The 18,413-nt window shown below is 47.0% G+C and overlaps 1 protein-coding gene across 4 annotated transcripts in view; it reads left to right on the forward strand.

Moving 5' to 3' along the window:
• LOC119965744 (cadherin-6-like) overlaps positions 1 to 18,413 on the forward strand; it is a 206,715-nt gene that overhangs the window by 78,623 nt on the left and 109,679 nt on the right. For all 4 annotated transcript variants that reach the window (XM_038796523.1, XM_038796524.1, XM_038796525.1 and 1 more), the window contains exon 3: positions 1,109 to 1,403. In XM_038796523.1, the coding sequence (XP_038652451.1) occupies positions 1,109 to 1,403 (295 nt within the window). The remainder of the gene's footprint in view (positions 1 to 1,108; positions 1,404 to 18,413) is intronic.

Below are 18,413 nucleotides of genomic sequence, written 5' to 3' on the forward strand. Positions count from 1 at the left end.
AGATTCACCACCCTCTGGCTGAAGAAATTCCTCCTCATCTCAGCTTTAAAGGATCGTCCCTGGAATGAAGAGCATGTTGTATGAGGGGTGATTGTGTTCTCTGGGTCTGTACACGTTGGAGTTTGAAAGGATGAGGGGGGATCCTATTGAAACTTGCGGGATACTGCGAGGCATGGATAGAGTGGACGTGGAGAGGATGTTTCCATGTTTCCTGGAGGAAAAACTAGAACCAGAAGACACAATCTCAGACTAAAGGGCCGATCCTTTAAAACAGAGATGAGGAGGAATTTCTTCAGCCAGAGGGTGGTGAATCTGTGGAACTCTTTGCCGCAGAAGGCTGCCGAGGCCAAATCACTCAGTGTCTTTAAGACAGAGATAGATAGGTTTTTGATTAATAAGGGGATCAAGGGCTATGGAGAAAAGGCAGAAGAATGGGGTTGCGAAACATATCAGCCATGATTAAATGGCAGAGCAGACTCGATGGGCCGAGTGGCCTAATTCTGCTCCTATATCTTATGGTCTTATTGTCCCTTCAGTTTGAGGCTCTGCCCTTGGGTTCTAGTTTTTCCTACAAGTGGAAACATCCTCTCCACGTCCACTCTACCCAGGCCTCGCAGTATCCTGTAAGTTTCAATAAGATCCCCCCTCATCCTTCTAAACTCCCAATGAGTACAGACCCAGAGTCCTCAACATATCAGAACGGGAAAGCATCATGCTCTAGATAAGGAGGGCAGGTCTTTCACCCATGGAAAGACGTGCTGATGGGGGTCAGACAAAGAGCAATGGGAAGAAACTCAGTTTGGAGTAGACAACAGCGTGGACGTGTTGCGTGGAATGACCCATTCCTGTGATGTATACTTTCTAATCCTTTGTAAACGAGTTTTAGTCTATGCTACAAAGACTAAAATGCTGGAAATGTTCAGCAGGCCAAGCAACATCTGCGGAGAGAAACAGAGTCATCACTTCAGGTTGCAATGACCTTTCTGCAGAACTGAATGGTGTATGCTGTTTGCCACCTGTTGAGTTATTACCTACTTACTGGCAGGATAAAATATACCTTGAACATGTAAGACTTGTAACCCTGTTCTCTCTGTCTTTCCTTTTCCAGCTTCACTCTGATGTCGATAAGGGAGACGGTACGCTCAAATATATTTTGTCGGGTGATGGGGCTGGGACAGTATTTACGATTGATGAGAACACTGGGGACATTCACGCCTTGAAGAAAATGGACCGGGAGGAAAAGTCTTTTTATGCATTGCGTGCCCAAGCCATTGAAAGGCGAACTGGGAGGCCGGTCGAACCAGAATCCGAGTTCATCATCAAGATCCATGACATTAATGACAACGAGCCAAAGTTTTCAAAGGAAACGTATCTCGCTACTGTTCCTGAAATGTCTGATGTTGGTAAGTTTAAAGCTGGACAATATACGGAATAAACGCAATGAAAGGTTTGGGCAGCACGGTAGCATAGTGGTTAGCGCAATTGCTTCACAGCGCCAGGGTCCCAGGTTCGATTCCCGGCTGGGTCACTGTCTGTGTGGAGTCTGCTCATTGTCCGCATGGGTTTCCTCCGGGTGCTCCGGTTTCCTCCCACAGCCCAAAGATGTGCAGGTTAGGTGGATTGGCCATGCTAAATTGCCCTTAGTGTCCAAAATTGCCCTTAGAGTTGGGTGGGGTTACTGGGTTATGGAGATAAGGTGGAGGTGTTGACCTTGGGTAGGTGCTCTTTCCAGGAGCCGGTGCAGACTTGATGGGCTGAATGGCCTCCTTCTGTAGTGTAAATTCTATGATTCTATAAACCACAAGCATCTACAAAATAATCCCAGTCAGAATAGAACTTTGTTGAATGTAGTGTTTTAAGCCTTTCTAGTTTTTCCAATAGTAAAGTGATTTTCTTGTCAGTGTGAGACGTATCAATGCTAACAAATGGATTATGTTCTGATGTTAACATCAACCATTCCCAGGTCAGATTTGGTACAGATACAGTAAAAGCTCCCTACAGTCTGCCTTAACAAGTTACTCTTACCTCAAAATAGCATCCTCCTGCTTTGCTGAGATGTTCGAGTTTGCCATAACAATTTTATTTTGAGCAGTTAGCAGTTTGTGATCAATAGTCACCCCCTGCCACTGTATTGGAAGTACCCAGATGCCTCTCACGATAAAAAGAATGAATAGCTTGCATTCATGTAGCGCCTTTCACAATCTCAGTGTGTCCCGAAGCACTTTACAACCAGTGCTGTACTTTAATGTAGGAAAAGCGGGAGCCAAAATACGAACTGCAAGCCCTCATGGACGACAACTAGACAAGGGGCAGATAATCTGTTGTGATGGTGTTGATTGAGAGGTACATATCGCCCAGGGTATAGAGAACAACTTCCCTGTTCTTCTTTGGAACAGGGTCATGTGGTCTTTTTGCAGCTAACTCAGAGTGGAGTGCGGAAAGAAATCAATCAGCCACCAACAAAAGGCCTGAAGTTATGTAATCTTAGCTGGTATTTTTGCCGACTGTGAAAAAAAAATCAAGATGCACTAGCTTGGTACTCACATCAAATGAGTCAACTGCTCTGAGAAAATGTAATTTTTATTGCCTTGGGTTGAATCGGCTAACATACAAAGTTTGGAAGAATGAGAGGCGATCTCATCGAAATGAACACAATTCCTGGAGGGCTCGACAAGGTAGATACCGTGAAGGTGCTTCCTCCTGGCTGGAGCGTCTGGAGCTAAGGGGCACAGCCTCAGAATGAGGGATCAGCACACACTTGGAGGGTGTTAGCTATGTGGAAAGGCTGAATAGACTGGAACTGTTTTCATTAGAACGACAGAGGTTGAGGGCCGACCTGATGGAGGTCTACAAGATTATGAGGGGCATGGACAGAGTAGATGGGCAGGCACTCTTTCCCAGGGTGGAGGGGTCAGTCACCAGGGGCATAGGTTTAAGGTCTGTGGGCAAAGTACAGAGGAGATGTACAAGGCAGGTTTTTTACACAGGGTGGTGAGTGCCTGGAACGTGTTGCCAGGGGAGGTTGTGGAAGCAGACACATTAACCCCATTCAAAAGGCATCTCGATCGATACATGGATAGGATGGGTATAGAGGGATACGGCACAAGGAAGTGCTGAGGGTTTTGGCCAAGGGTGGTATCATGACCAGTACAGGTTTGGAGGGCCGAAGGGCCTGTTCCTGTGCTGTATTGTTCTTTGTTCTTTGATCAAAAGGTTTTGAGTCTTTGGAATTCTCTACCGTGGAGGACTATAGACACTGTTGTTGAGGATATTGAAGACTGAGAGCTATAGCCATTAAGGGATATAGGTAGAGAGCAACAAATTGGTATTGAGGTAGGTCAGCCATGGGATCGGAGCATACTCAAGGGGCTGAATGGCCTACTCCTGCTCTTGTTTCCAATGTCCTTATTTACTTAGAAGTCTTAGGTGTAGCAAGAAAATCAAAGCAACTTGCAGAAGTGTGGCTGTCTTCGTGAAGAGCGATGCCTCAGAACACTTCACCGGGACTGTCAGGAACAAAGGCAAAAGCACGGTCAAAGGAATGGCAGGGTGAAGAGATTGTGAATTGAAGTGGTTTTTACATAGAATTTATAGTGCAGAAGGAGGCCATTCGGCCCGTTGAGTCTGCACCGGCTCCTGGTAAGAGCATCCTACCCAAGGTTAACACCTCCACCCTCTCCCCATAACCCAGTAACCCCACCCAACACTAAGGGCAATTTATCATGGCCAATCCACCTAACGTGCACACCTTTGGACTGTGGGAGGAAACCGGAGCAAACCCACGCACACACGGGGAGGATGTGCAGACTCCGCACAGACAGTGACCCAAGCCGGAATCGAACCTGGGACCCTGGAGCTGTGAAGCGATTGTGCTACTGTGCTGCCCCAAGGTTTAATGAGAGAATTCCAGGTAACAGGATTGTATGAATAGTAGGGTCAGCCTCCAGTAATGGAACGGACAGCAGGGAACAAGCTGTAAGCTGGTATCAGAAAAGAAGAGGTGCTAAATGTAATCAAGAAATGTTGGCCTGAGCCATTGTCTGATTGCATTACTGGCTATACTGGGAGGGGGAGACGGTGGCTTTGTGGTAATGTCGCTGAATTAGCAATCCTAGTGCCCTGGGCATATGGGTTCACATCCCACCACAGCAGCTGGTGAAATTTAAAGTCAATTATCAAATTTGGAATATAAAGCTAGCCCAGTGATGGCAACCATGAATCGATCATAGAGGCCTAGATGGAGAGGATCTTTCCACTTGTAGGAAATACTAGAAGCCGAGGGCACAGCCTCAGGCTGAAGGGACGATCCTTTAAAACTGAGATGAGGAGGAATTTCTTCAGCCAGTGGGTGGTGAATCTGTGGAACTCTTTGGCGCAGAAGGCTGTGAAGGCAAAATCACTGAGTGTCTTTCAGACAGAGATAGATAAGTTCTTGATTAATAAGGGGATCAGGGGTTATGGGGAGAAGGCAGGAGAATGGGGATGAGAAACATATCAGCCATGACTGGCAGATGCTATTCACCCGATGCCGGTGTCTATGTATTTACTTTGTGTACCTTGTGTTGCCCTATTATGTATTTTCTTATCATGTACTAAATAATCTGTTTGAGCTGCTCGCAGAAAAACACTTTTCACTGTGCCTCGATACACCTGACAATAAATAAATCCAATCCAGAGCAGACTTGATGGGCTGAATGGCCTAATTTTTCTCCTATATCTTATGGTCTTAACATCATTGATCGACGTAAAAATCCATCTGCTTCAATGGTGTCCTTTAGGTAAGGAACCCTGCCGTCCTTAGTGACTCCAGACCCACAGCAATTGACTGCCCTCTGAAAGGGCAAATCGGGATGTGCACCGAATGTTGGCCTTCCCAGAACTACCCATATTCCACAAAAGAATAAGGAAAGAAATGGTAGCATTGATCCTTCTTAGAGCCACAGAATGCACCATAGGGATGAAGAGGTAAACCATAGAATCATCGAATCCCTACAGTGCGGAAGGAGGCCATTCGGCCCATCAAGTCTGCACCGACCTTCTGAACGAGCACGCAACCAAGGCCCTCTCCCCTGCCCAATCTCTGTGACCCACCTAACCTGCACATTCCTGGACACTAAGGGACAATTTATCATGGCCAATCCACATAGCCTGCACATCTTTGGACTGTGGGGCGCAGTGGTAGCACTGCAGTCTCTCTGGTTCGATCCCGGCTCTGGGTCACTGTCCGTGTGGAATTTGCACATTCTCCCCGTGTTTGCATGGGTTTCGCCCCTACAACCCAAAGATGTGCAGGGTAGGTGGATTGAACACGCTAAATTGCCCCTTAATTGGAAAAAAATGAATTGGGTACTCTAAATTTAATTTTTTTTTTAAATCTTTGGACTGTGGGAGGAACCGGAGAGTAAACTCACACAGACAGGGGAGAAAGTGCAGACTCGCACAGTCAGTGACCCAAGACCGGAATCGAACCTGGGTCCCTGGCGCTGTGAGGCACTATGCCACTGTGCCACATTGACTCTTGCTAGAAAGACTGGCCATAGTTAAAGTTGGACAATTTGGTGACTTTTAGAAGAATGTTCTTCATATTACAGACAATGCAAAACCCAGTTTGCAAAGGTCTGGAGGTGGCAGATGTGGTAAGAGGATTGAGTTTGAACTGAAAAGGCAGATTGGAAATGGGATCATATTCAGGGAGAATGGAAAGGTGGAATTGTTGAATTAGGATTTTGAAGGAGTTAGAAAAATACCAAAAGATACAGGGAGATTGAGAAGGTTGGCATGGTGGCACAGTGGTTAGCACTGCTGCCTCACAGCTCCAAGTTCCCAGGTTCAATTCGGCCTCGGGTGACTGTGTGGAGTTTGCACGTTCTCCCCATGTTTGCGTGGGTTTCCTCCCACTGTCTAAAGTGCATTGGCCATGCTCAATTGCCCCTTAGTCCACAAGGTTAGACAGGAATATGGAGGAGGTGTGGGGTTAAGCAGGGTGCTCTTTTCAAGAGCCAGTGCAGACTCGATGGGCCGAATGGCCTTCTTCTGCACTGCAAAGTTCCACGATTCTATGATGTAAGGGACGGATTTCATGAAGAAGATGATGCTGAAGCGTGGAGTCAGATGGCGCGTAACTTGGAGGAGAACTTGCAGGTAGCGATGTTCCCATGTGTCTGCTGCCCATCTTTGTAGTCGGGGTTGTGGATTTGGAACGTGCTGTCGAAGAAGCCAGTTGGTGCAGCAACTTTTGTATTGTTTTAAAAAAAATAAATTTAGAGTGCCCAATTATTTTTTTTCCAATCAAGAGACAATTTAGCGTGGCCAATCCACCTAACCTCCACATCTTTTTGGGTTGTGAGGGTGAGACCCACGCAGACACGGAGAGAACGTGCAAATTCCACACGGTCAGTGACCCGGGACCGGATCAAACCCGGGTTCTCGGCGCTGTGAGGCAGTAGTGCTAACCACAGTGCCACCGTGCCACTCTAACTTCTGTAATGTTACTTTGTGATATTGCTGGCAAGTTTCCAATACATTTCCACGATTAACATTGCAGTGATTATTTATAATTTCTCATTGTCCAGCTTTCTTCAGCCAAATGGGGTGAATGATTGACAATCCGCCCAAAGTGGCCCACCCTGGCTGAGTGAGGAGCTGAACTCTCCTCAGCACCTAACCCTTGGCGACATATAATTGGGTGCTCCCTTTAAGGAAACTGACCCACAGCCTGCTTTCATTATAGGGTATTACAGCATGGAGGATGGCCGTTCAGCCCATTGTGCTGCTGCCCGACCCAATATTAGCTTTACTAAATAAAGGCAGAAATTGCTGGAAATTCTCAGCAGGCCAGGCAGCTTCTGTGGAGAGAGAAGCAGGGTTTATGATTCAGGTCGATGACCTTTTGCCATGGGATAAATCAATATTAGCCGAGCCACGAGCTTTGAATCATTTAATCTCAGAGATCAGGCGATGACAGTGGAAAACCGAGTGGCTAAATATAGATATCCATATATAATTGAATGCTGCAGCTGGATTCAAAGATACTACACAGCAACAAAGAAAATAGTAGCAGGTAGAGGCCATTCAGCCCCTTGAACCTGCTCTGCCATTCAACTGGATCATAACTACCGCTGTGTCATTTTCCCGCACGATCCCCATATCCCTCGATATCTTTAATATTTTGAAATCCCATCAATCACTATCTTGAACATACTTAATGACTAAGTCTTCACAGCAATGTGGGGTAGAGAATTCCAAAGACTCATCACCCTCTGTGTAAAACAATTCCTCCTCAGCTCAGTCTTAAATGGCCTGGCCATTATTCTGAGACCGTGTCCCCTGGTTCTAGATCCACCCAACACCCCCCCCCCCCCCAAACCCCCCCCCCCCCCAACCCCCCCCCCCCCCCCCCCCCCCCAACACCCCCCCACATCCCCAGCCAGAGGAAACATCCTTCCCGCATCCACCCTCTCAAGCTCTGCAGGAAGTCTGCATGTCTCCATTAAATTGAGCCACCCCTCTCCCATTCTTCTGAACTTCAGAGAATATCAACCCAATCTCTTCACTTTCTCCTCAGAGAACAACCCCACCACCCCAAGAGTCAGTCTGCACTCCCTCGATGGCAAGTGTATCCTTCCTTAGATCAGGAGCCTAAAACTGGACAAAAATACTTCAGCTGGGGTCTCACCAAGGCTCTTCACAATTTCAACCAGATTCAAATCCACTTGCAATAAAGGCTAACATACAGTTTGCTTCCCTATTTGCTTATTGCAACCTACCTGCTTGTTTTCAGTGACGTCTGAAGAAGGGCAACCAGAGCCCTTTGGCCACCAACATTTCCCAACCTCTCAGCATTTAAGAAATACTCCGTATTTCTGGTTTTCCTGTCAAAGTGGATAACTTCATACTTTTCCACGTTATATTCCTTCTACCTTGTTCTTGCCCACTCACGTAGCCCGTCCAAATCCCCTTGAAGCTGCTTTGCATCCTGCTCACAATGCACATTCCTGACTCGTTTTGTATCATTGACAAATTTGGAAATATTACATTTGATCTCTATATCCAAACCATTGACGTGGATTTTGAACGCCTGGGAACAATCACTTATCCTAGCTGTGTCCCACTAGTCACAGTCTGCTAATCTGAGAGTGACCCATTTATTTGTGTTCCCTGTTTTCTGCCTGTGAGCCAATCGTGAATCCATGCCAATACTTTACCCCGAATCCCGTGTGAATCCATGCCAATACGTTACCCCGAATCCCGTGTGAATCCATGCCAATACTTTACCCCGAATCCCGTGTGAATCCATGCCAATACTTTACCCCGAATCCCGTGTGAATCCATGCCAATACTTTACCCCGAATCCCGTGTGAATCCATGCCAATACTTTACCCCGAATCCCGTGTGAATCCATGCCAATACTTTACCCCGAATCCCGTGTGAATCCATGCCAATACTTTACCCTGAATCCCGTGTGAATCCATGCCAATACTTTACCCCGAATCCCGTGTGAATCCATGCCAATACTTTACCCCGAATCCCGTGTGAATCCATGCCAATACTTTACCCCGAATCCCGTGTGAATCCATGCCAATACTTTACCCCGAATCCCGTGTGAATCCATGCCAATACTTTACCCCGAATCCCGTGTGAATCCATGCCAATACTTTACCCCGAATCCCGTGTGAATCCATGCCAATACTTTACCCCGAATCCCGTGTGAATCCATGCCAATACTTTACCCCGAATCCCGTGTGAATCCATGCCAATACTTTACCCCGAATCCCGTGTGAATCCATGCCAATACTTTACCCCGAATCCCGTGTGAATCCATGCCAATACTTTACCCCGAATCCCGTGTGAATCCATGCCAATACTTTACCCCGAATCCCGTGTGAATCCATGCCAATACTTTACCCCGAATCCCGTGTGAATCCATGCCAATACTTTACCCCGAATCCCGTGTGAATCCATGCCAATACTTTACCCCGAATCCCGTGCATTCTATTTTTTGTACTGACCTCTCATGTGGGACCTGTCAAAAGCCTTCTGAAAATCCAAATAGACCACATTAATTGGTTCCTCGCTGACCTATTCTGCTTGTTACATCCTCAAAAACTCCCATCAGCTGGTCAAACATGATTTCCCTTTCATAAATCCATGTTGATTCTGCCGAATCCCACCATTATTTTCGAACTGTCCAGTTATCTCATGGTTTGCAATAGATTCTCGCATTTCCCATGCTGCCAATGTCAGGCTTGCAGGTCTGTAGTTCACTGTTTTCTATCTCCCTCCTTTCTCAATAGAGTGCTTACATTTGCTACTTTCCAGTTTGCAGGAATCATTCCAGAATCTATAGGATTTAGGGGGATTCCCGCCAATACACCCACGATTGGTCAGTTCTCCCACCGCTGGCCAATGGCCGGCCACCTCCCGCTGCCAAGAAACACACCATGGGAAGGCCAGGGAATATTGCCCTATCTCTACACCCTCCATGCAGCTTGGCACAAAGGGTGGCATTTCCCAGCCCCACCGCGAGCGTCTTGTCCTCCTGCCTCAGAGGCCGCTCTCCATTGACCGCTGGCAGGATTATCCAGTCCCGTCGATGTCTACATTGTTTTGCATGGCTCACCTGTCTTGCCGCTGGGGAATCTCCCGTTGGAGGGGGGTGGAGAGGGAGAGGCGTCACCTTTGGCGACACCGGCAGGCAGGAAGGGCAGGAAGCCCTGCCCAAACCATTTGTTTAGTTCCTCTGCCATTTCCTGTTTCACCATTGTAAATGTGCCAGGTCCAAGGGAGTTGTTGCCATTGTGTGGTAAACCACTGAACATACATTACATGTATTATGGTGCACTGCCATTGTACTCCAGTTATTACGGTAAATCCACCCAGCAGGCTCTGTATAAAAGTGTACGCTCTCCTGCACTGCCCCCATTCTTGGGTCCAGCCACAGGAGGCTTTACATCTAGCGCAATAAAGCTACAATTGTTCACCATTCCTCGCGTGGTCATTGATGATACATCACATTGCAAATAGACTTCAAGCCTCTTTGCTTTTTTTGTGCCTGCTGTTGATTTGCAGTCCATTGTCAAAGAACATTAGTGCCAGAATTCAGGTTCCATTTGCTTACTGATGTGACTGTTTATCAGCTGCAGCTCTGAGCGAGCTTGCTATTGCTGGTACTGGAGAACATTTGTCATCGCTGCTTAAGACAGAACAGCCAAACTGCACCACTTACACAAAAAATAACCCTTCAGTGTGACAATGGTGAACATCAGCCCACCGTAAGTATACGGGATCTCATTTGTTAGCATCACATTGGACAAATCGACTCAGTGAGCAAAAATAGAAACAACATGATCATGTGTTATAAATCATGCTTTTTTCTGTTGTTGTAAGACCTGTCAAATAGAATCACGGCCATTTTGTTTGAATTATCAATTGGGCTTCAGCCCCATTGTGTTGCCTCTGTAATAAATTGTATTTTGGCAGCGTTTAAGAGACTGAAGCTGCTTCACCAATTATTAGCAAGTGTCAGTCTGTAATCCTGCACAATAAGCTGCTTTCTGAAACAGGCAGGCCATTTGACAGGACAGGCATCACAAAAATAGGCAGTCAGTCCCTCAATGGGCGCCTACACGCACCCACTTTTCAGCGGGCACAGCCCTAAGTAGTGGGCAAAGGGAGTGGGGGCAGCAGGACCTGACTCTGATGGGAGAAACAGAGTGAAGCTTTTGAGTCCAACAGAGAAACAGAGTGAAGCTTTTGAGTCCAACGTGGCTTCTTTGGAAGAGGAAGTTCCGAAGAAGACTTGCATTGGACTCAAAACGCTAACTCTTCACAGAGGCTGCCGGGCCTGCTGAGGTTTTCGAGCATATCCTGGTTTTACTTATGATCTCCAGCATTTGTTTGCTTTCATCTGAGCAATGGAGACCGCTTTGGGATGGTATTGGGGGATGTGGGCATGGGGAGGAGTTGGAGTGAGGGGTGATGATGTGTAAGACCAGAGGCGGTTACAGAAAGAAAGAACTTGTGTTATTACAGAGCATTTCAAAACCTCAGTGTGGCCCGAAGCTCTTTACGACCAACAAAGTACTTTTTAAAATGTAGTCTTTGTTGTGACGAAGGAGGCGGGGCGGCAATTTGCACACAGCAAGATCCCGCAAGCTGTAACGTGAAAATGGCCAGGTAATCGGATTTAGTGATGTCGATTGAGGGAGAAATAATTGGCCAAGTCATTGGTGACAACTGGTTTCGCCTCCTCTTCCAAGTAGTGCCATGGGACCCAAGGGGGCAGATGGGACCCTGGTTGGATATCTGACCCAGTGCTCCCCCAGTACCGGTCTGGCGTGTCTGGTCTTGAACAACCAAACTTCTGACTCACAATCAACATTGTTATTTGATGTCCTTTCTGGGAAGCGAGGATGAGAGAGGGGGAACTAGGTGAGGGTGATGTTGGTATGGTAAGATAGGTGATCTTGGCCATGGAGACAATATTTCATCTTCGGGGCAAACAGGAGACTGGAGATGTGGATGGTTTGTTCCAAGTTGACAATGTAGCTGGGGGGGGGGGGGGGGGGGGGAGTGAGGCCACTGTGTCTGTGGTGTGGGCTGTAGACAACATGTCAGGGAGAGGTTGACATCCAGAAATACATCTGTATTAGGTGGCGCGGGGTGAGGGTGGGGGGTGGGAGGGGGGGGGTTTGGGGGGGGGGGGGGATTGGAGGTGTGGGCGGAGTTGGGGGTAGTGATGGGGGGGGGGGGGGATAGCCAAAATCCAGGAATGGATCAAATGACCATGCCAGTAAATCTGGGATTTGAATGTGCCAGGAAGGCCTGTTGTCTTGGAGTTGATTGTGACGGATGCTCATACTCTCCCATCTTTTTCACATGCCGCTGTCTCTGTTTTTTCTTTTAATCTGGTCATTATTGTAATATTCCGCCACGAGACCTACGGGGTGAGAATGATTGTCTTCCCCGTGGTCCTTGCGGAATACGAGCTCACCCATTCGGGGCGGAGGAATTCCAATTAACCAATGTGCAGAAGGTCACCCAGTAAGTCACCGGTCAGAGAGGAAGCCGGTGGGGATCTACCGCGTAGTGTACATACCAGATTGAAAATAAATGGGTGGGTTGGGTCATCCTCATGCATTTGTGGTGTACCGATTACCCATAATTCCCGGGGTGGGGGGGGGGGGGGGGGGGGAGTATGCCTGACCTCAGTATTTGGCTGCCCGCTCAAAATGGCGGCCCAATGCCAGGATTGCGAAAGAATCCCACCAGCTCCCCATCATGCACATATTTTCATGGAGAAGGGGGGTGAATCGCTCCTGGGCACCAATCCTCGGGGCAGCGGAAACCAGGAGTGATTCTACTCTGGCAGGAGCATGTCTCTAGAATGGAGAATGTTGCCCTGCATCGTCTTGCTCACGTTTGGAAGAGAGAAATATCAAAATTTTGAGTGTTGCTATTGTGGTATTATCACAACTATCAGCATTATAAGAGTTAATGTAGTGTCGAGAGTAGCCACTAGAGGGAGCTGCAGTTACAACTATATAAGGCAATGATGCTAGACTTTAGGGGAGGAGTGTATGCAGGAGACAGCTAGTGAAGGTCAGAAGAGCAGATAGTTTGAGTAAGGTTAGATTATGGTTTATACCAGTGGTGGGATTAGCAGTAGCTGCGTGTAGTTAGATGTTATTGATCAGTTGTATATTCTTAAGGACTAAGTGTCGAATTCCAGTTTAGTAGTGTAAATAAAATCATAGCTTTAAGTTAAAAGCTACACCGTAGTCTTTGTGAACACTGCGCCAATCATCCTGAAATAAGCAACACAAACAACACCTCAACTATTAATCAAAAACTTAACTGGATGAGCCAGATAAACACTGTGGCTATAACAAAAAATTTGAGGTTGGAATATTGAGTCAAGAAACAAACCTCTTGACTCCTCAAAGCTTGTCCACCATCCAACAACACTCAAGAGGCTTGACACCATCTAGGACAAAGAAAACCACTTGATTGGCACCCAAACCACCACCTTAAAAATTCACTCACTCCACCACTGACCCACAATGCAGCAGTGGGCATCGTCTACAAGATGCACGGCAGCAACTCAACAAGTCTCCTTGGACAGCACGTTCCAAACCTGCGACCTCGACCATCTAGAAGGACAGGAACATCAGACACATAGGAACACCACCACCACCCTCCAAGTCGCCCACTGGCCTGACTTGCAAATCATTCCTGGGTCAAAATCCTGGAATCTCCTTCCAGCAATGTAGGTGTATCTATACTGCATGGATGGCAGAACTTCACAAAGGTGACCCACCAGCACCCCGTCATGGGATGGACAATAAATACTGGTCTATAGCAATGGCCATGTTCTGTTAGTGAATAAAAACTTAATCTTTCCTGTAAAAATATTAATGAAGCTGTTCAAACAATGTAGAGCATTATTAACTAATACACAAATGTTATTGGGCAGAATTTTCCATTTGAGAAGTGTTCTGGGACGCGAATTGATTCATTGCCTTCCCTTATCGTCTGTTCTTTTGCAAAAAAAATCATCATATTGTCACAGTGCAGAGATTAACAGAGGTAGAACTAGCTTTTGTAGCAATACAAAGGTATACATGCTCCATGTATGTTCAGGCAATAGAGCTGGGCTAAATCTAACATGGCCACCAAGTTATTGCATATGTGGCTTCCAGGGGGTGGCTTTTTTATTCTCCGAACAGGTTTAATACACTAATTAATAAACCAGGGAGACCTCAGCCGCAATTGTAGCGCACTCCATAAGGAATAGGAGCAGAATTAGGCCACTCGGCCCATCGAGTCTGCTCCGCCATTCGAACATGGCTGATATTTTTCTCATCCCCATTCTCCTCCCTTCTCCCCGTAACCCCTGATCCCCTTATTAATCAAGAAGTATTCTATCTATGACTAAAAGACACTCGGTGATTTGGCCTCCACAGCCTTCTGCGGCAAAGAGTTTAACAAATCCACCACCCTCTGGCTGTAGAAATTCCTCCTCATCTCTGTTTTAAAGGATCGTCCCTTTAGTCTAAGATTGTGACCTCTGCTTCTAGTTTTTCCTCCAAGTGGAAACATCCTCTCCACGTCCACTCTATCCAGGCCTCGCAGTATCCTGTAAGTTTCAATAAGATCCCCCCTCATCCTTCCAAACTCCAATGAGCACAGACCCAGAGTCCTCAACTGTTCCTCATACGACAAGCTCTTCTTTCCAGAGATCATTCTTGTGAACTTCCTCTGGACCTTTTCCAAGGCCAGCACATCCTTCCTTAGATACAGGGCTCAAAACTGCTCACAATACTCCAAATGGGGTCTGACCAGAGCCTTATACAGCCTCAGAAGTACATCCCTGGTCTTGAGTTCTCGCCCTCTCGACATGAATGCTAACATTGCACTTATATTCCTAACTGCTGACTGAACCTGCACGTTAACCTTACGAGAATCGTGAACAAGGACTCCCAAGTTCCTTTGTGCTTCTGATTTCCTGAGCATTTCCCCTTTAGACACTCGTCTGTGGATCATTCAGACTGAAATTGGGACCATTTAGAGAAAACATGAAGCTGCTAATACGCATTCCAGGCAGATCAAAAGGGCTAATCAGACATAGAACAGACAGTGCAGAAGGAGGCCATTCGGCCCATTGAGTCTGCACCGACCCAAATAAGCCCTCACTTCCACCCTATCCCCGTAACCCAATAATCCATCCTCACCCTTTTGGTCACTAAGGACAATTTAGCATGGCCAATCCACCAAACCTGCACATCTTTGGACTGTGGGGGGAAACCGGAGCACCCGGAGGAAACCCACGCACACACGGGGAGGATGTGCAGACTCCACACAGACAGTGACCCAAGCCGGAATCGAACCTGGGACCCTGGCGCTGTGAAGCCACAGTGCTATCCATTTGTGCTACCATGCTGCCCACATGCAAAGATTCTGGCCTGAGAGGCGCGAGAGTAGGGAGAGAGAGAGAGAGAGATCTGAATCATGAAAAGCTTGAGAAACAGAGTGGTTCAGAATGAAATTGAATTGAGGGTAAGCACAGGAACGATGGATGCTTGAGTGAAGAGGCTCTCTACGCTGACTGTTAATAGAGCAGATTACAGATTTAAAAGCCCAAATGAGCTTTCTGTCATCACTGTCATTGAGCTCAGGCCATTTGGTGTGTGCCCTACTTGTTTGATTTTTTGTGCCTGAATCCAGTTAGCTCATGTGGAATCCGAGTGCAGAAATAACACCGTGTCTGATCTCTTATCCCAATGGAGTCAGTGGAATTTTAAACTGGTTGGTGATTCACTGTCGCCCACTCTGTGCTGTTGCTGATGATCGACATTGCCTCTCATATCTTAGCACAGCGGTTAGCACTGTTGCTTCCCAGCGCCAGGGCCCCAGGTTCGATTCCAGGGTTGGGTCACTGTCTGTGCAGAGTCTGCACGTTCTCCCCGTGTCTCCGTGGGTTTCCTCCAGGCGCTCCGGTTTCCTCCCACAAGTCCCAAAAGACGTGCTTGTTAGGTGGATTGGACATTCTGAATTCTCCCTCTGGCACCGGAATGTGGCGACTCGGAGATTTTCACAGTAACGTCATTGCAGTGTTAATGTAAGCCTACTTGTGACGATAAAGATTATTTTAAAACATTTTTAATGCAAGCAGCAACTTTCTACTTGCCCATGAAAGAGTGATTGTCACACAGAAACAAAGAAAAAGTGCTGGAAAAAACTCAGCAGGTCTGGCAGCACCTGAGGAGAGAGAGAAAAAGCTTTTAGTGTCTTGAGTCGAATATGAATCTTCGCTATTGCTGAAAAAGAGACATGCTGTTGAAACCTTTCTCCTTCCATTCCTCAGCATAGACGCAAGAAGACCAATCTCAAAGAGAACAACAATTTGTACTGCTTGAGGAAAAGATGTTGATTGGTTGGCAAGAGGACTCTTAATTGGTCGCGGCGTTGCCGTGGAAAATGCAACAGGGAACAGTTAATTGCCAAAGTTTTGATTGAATTCAAACCAGGAAAATCTGATTGGTCAAGACATTTGCATGGGGAATGAACCAGGGAATGGCTGTCCCCCAAGCTTATGTTAAGTTGAAAAAGGTGCAATGTGTGGGCATGCTCTTTCTGCCTGCAAATAACAGGCCCCTGTGTGTGAACATATGTGGCTTGTAGCAGGTGTAAGCGCTCCATACTGCTAGCCCAACCTATAATCTTAAATCAGTAGTTAGTGTAATTTCTCAGCACGCTTCAGGCAGTGAAGGTGGGCTGGCTTTGGTTACAGTGAAGAAAGGGAGCAATGGTCCAGAATGAGTGCAGAATAAGCTCTGTCAGAAAGCAAAAACATAGAAACAAGACATAGACAGGCATTTGGCAATAAAATAAATCATCATGGAGGACAAAATTATTGAACTCACTGTTGGGTCCAGAGGGTGTAAAGTACATCATCAAGGAAATGAAGTGTTCCTCGAGCTTACATTGGGCTTCACTGGAACAGTGAAGGCGAAGGAGAGCAATGCCAGCGTGAGAACAAGGTGGAAAATTAAACACTGCTGCCCCACAGCGCCAGGGTCCAGGGTTCAATTCCAGCCTTGGGTGACTGTGCGGAATCTGCACGTTCTCCCCGTGTCTGCGTGGGTTTCCTCCGGGTGGTCCGGTTTCCTCCCACAGTCCAAAGATGTGCAGGTTAGGTAGATTGGCCATGATAAATTGCCCCTTAGTGTCCAAAGGTTGTGTGGGGTTACGGGGATGGGGCGGGGAATGGGGTTAGGTGGGGTGCTCTTTCAGAGGGTCGGTGCAGATTCGGTGGGCCAAATGGCCTCCTTCTGCAATGTGGGGATTCTGGGATTCTGGTGGATACTGTGAATACTGTGAAAATGAGAAGCAGCCAGGAGGTCAGGGTCATGCTTGCATACTGAGTGAAGGTGTTCCGCAAAGCAGTCACTCAGTCTATTCTTGGTTTCCGCTTTGTGAAGGAGACCGCACTATGTGTAGTGAATACAATGCACTAAATTAAGGACAAGTGAATCACTGATTCACCTGGTAGCACAATGGTTATCACTGCTGCTTCACAATGCCAGGGTCCCAGGTTCGATTCCCGGTTTGGGTCACTGTCTGTGCGGAATCTGCACGTTCTCCCCGCTTCCTCCGGGTGCTCCGGTTTCCTCCAAAGATGAGCAGGTGAGGTGGATTGGCCATACTAAATTGCCCCTTAATATCCAAAAAGGTTAGGTGGGGTTACTGGGTTACCGGGATAGGGTGGAGGTGTGGGCTTAAAGGGCCAGTGCAGACCCGAAGTGCTGAATGGCCTCCTTTTGTACTGTAAATTCTATGATTCTATTTACTGCTGCTGTACACATCTTCAGTACATACACGTGATTGGCAGCGTGGACACTGACAATCTCACCTTACAGATAGGCCGTTAACACAAATGGACACTGAGGTTGAATTTCCGAATGAGGGTTGTGCGGAGCAACTGTGAACGTCTCAGCAAAGACATCGGGACATTTTCTGAAGTGGCGGCTGTCCCTGCAGCTAGGTTGCCGTGAACGGAGGGCCCCTGCAGAAATTCACCCTCATTGTGCTTGTTGGCCTCCTCTTGCTTTATCACATTTACCTCACCCGAGAGGAGACGGAGAAGATTTACAAGCATTTTGCCAGGAATGGCGATTCTTAGCTTTAAGAAAAGATTGGATAGGCTGGAGTCATTTTCATCGGAAAGAGAAGGCTGAAGGGCAATTTAATTGAGGGGACCCAATTATGAGGGGCCTAGATCGAATAGATTGGAACAACATCGAGGCATGGACCCAAAGTAATTGGCAGAAGGATCAGGGGGAATTTAAGGAGAAACACTTTCGTTCAAATGGCTGTGGGTTTCTGAAACTCCCGACCGGAAAGGCAAGTAGAGGCAGAAACCAATGTCGCATTTAAAAAACACTTCATTGACTTGAAGTGTCGTAACTTGCAACACAATGAACCAAGAGCTAGATGACTTTTTCTCAGTTGGCGTAGACACTGTGGCCAAATGGGCTCTTTCTGTGCCACAAATATTGCTAGTTTAGCACAGTAATTTTATTTCAAATGAAGAAATATAAATATTGCTTAAAAAAAAGTGATACGCTCTCAAAAGCTTTCATCTCGCGCTGGTCAGGACAGGCACAAGAATACCAAATTTCAAAGGGGGCAACAATTTATGCTGCAAGCGAAGAGGGCGCTGATTGGTTGGTCAAGTTGACTGATTGGTCAGGGCATTGCCATAGCAAATACACCAGGGAACTATTGCTGCCCACGCTTTTGTTCCCTGGTGTATTCTACGTGACAATGCCTCAACCAATCAGAAAGTACCTGCCAACGAATCAGTACCTATTTTTCTTGAAGCATAAGTTGTTGCTCCCTTGGAAATTTGG

Source organism: Scyliorhinus canicula, chromosome 5 (assembly GCF_902713615.1).
Source record: "Scyliorhinus canicula chromosome 5, sScyCan1.1, whole genome shotgun sequence".
NCBI lineage: Eukaryota > Metazoa > Chordata > Chondrichthyes > Carcharhiniformes > Scyliorhinidae > Scyliorhinus > Scyliorhinus canicula.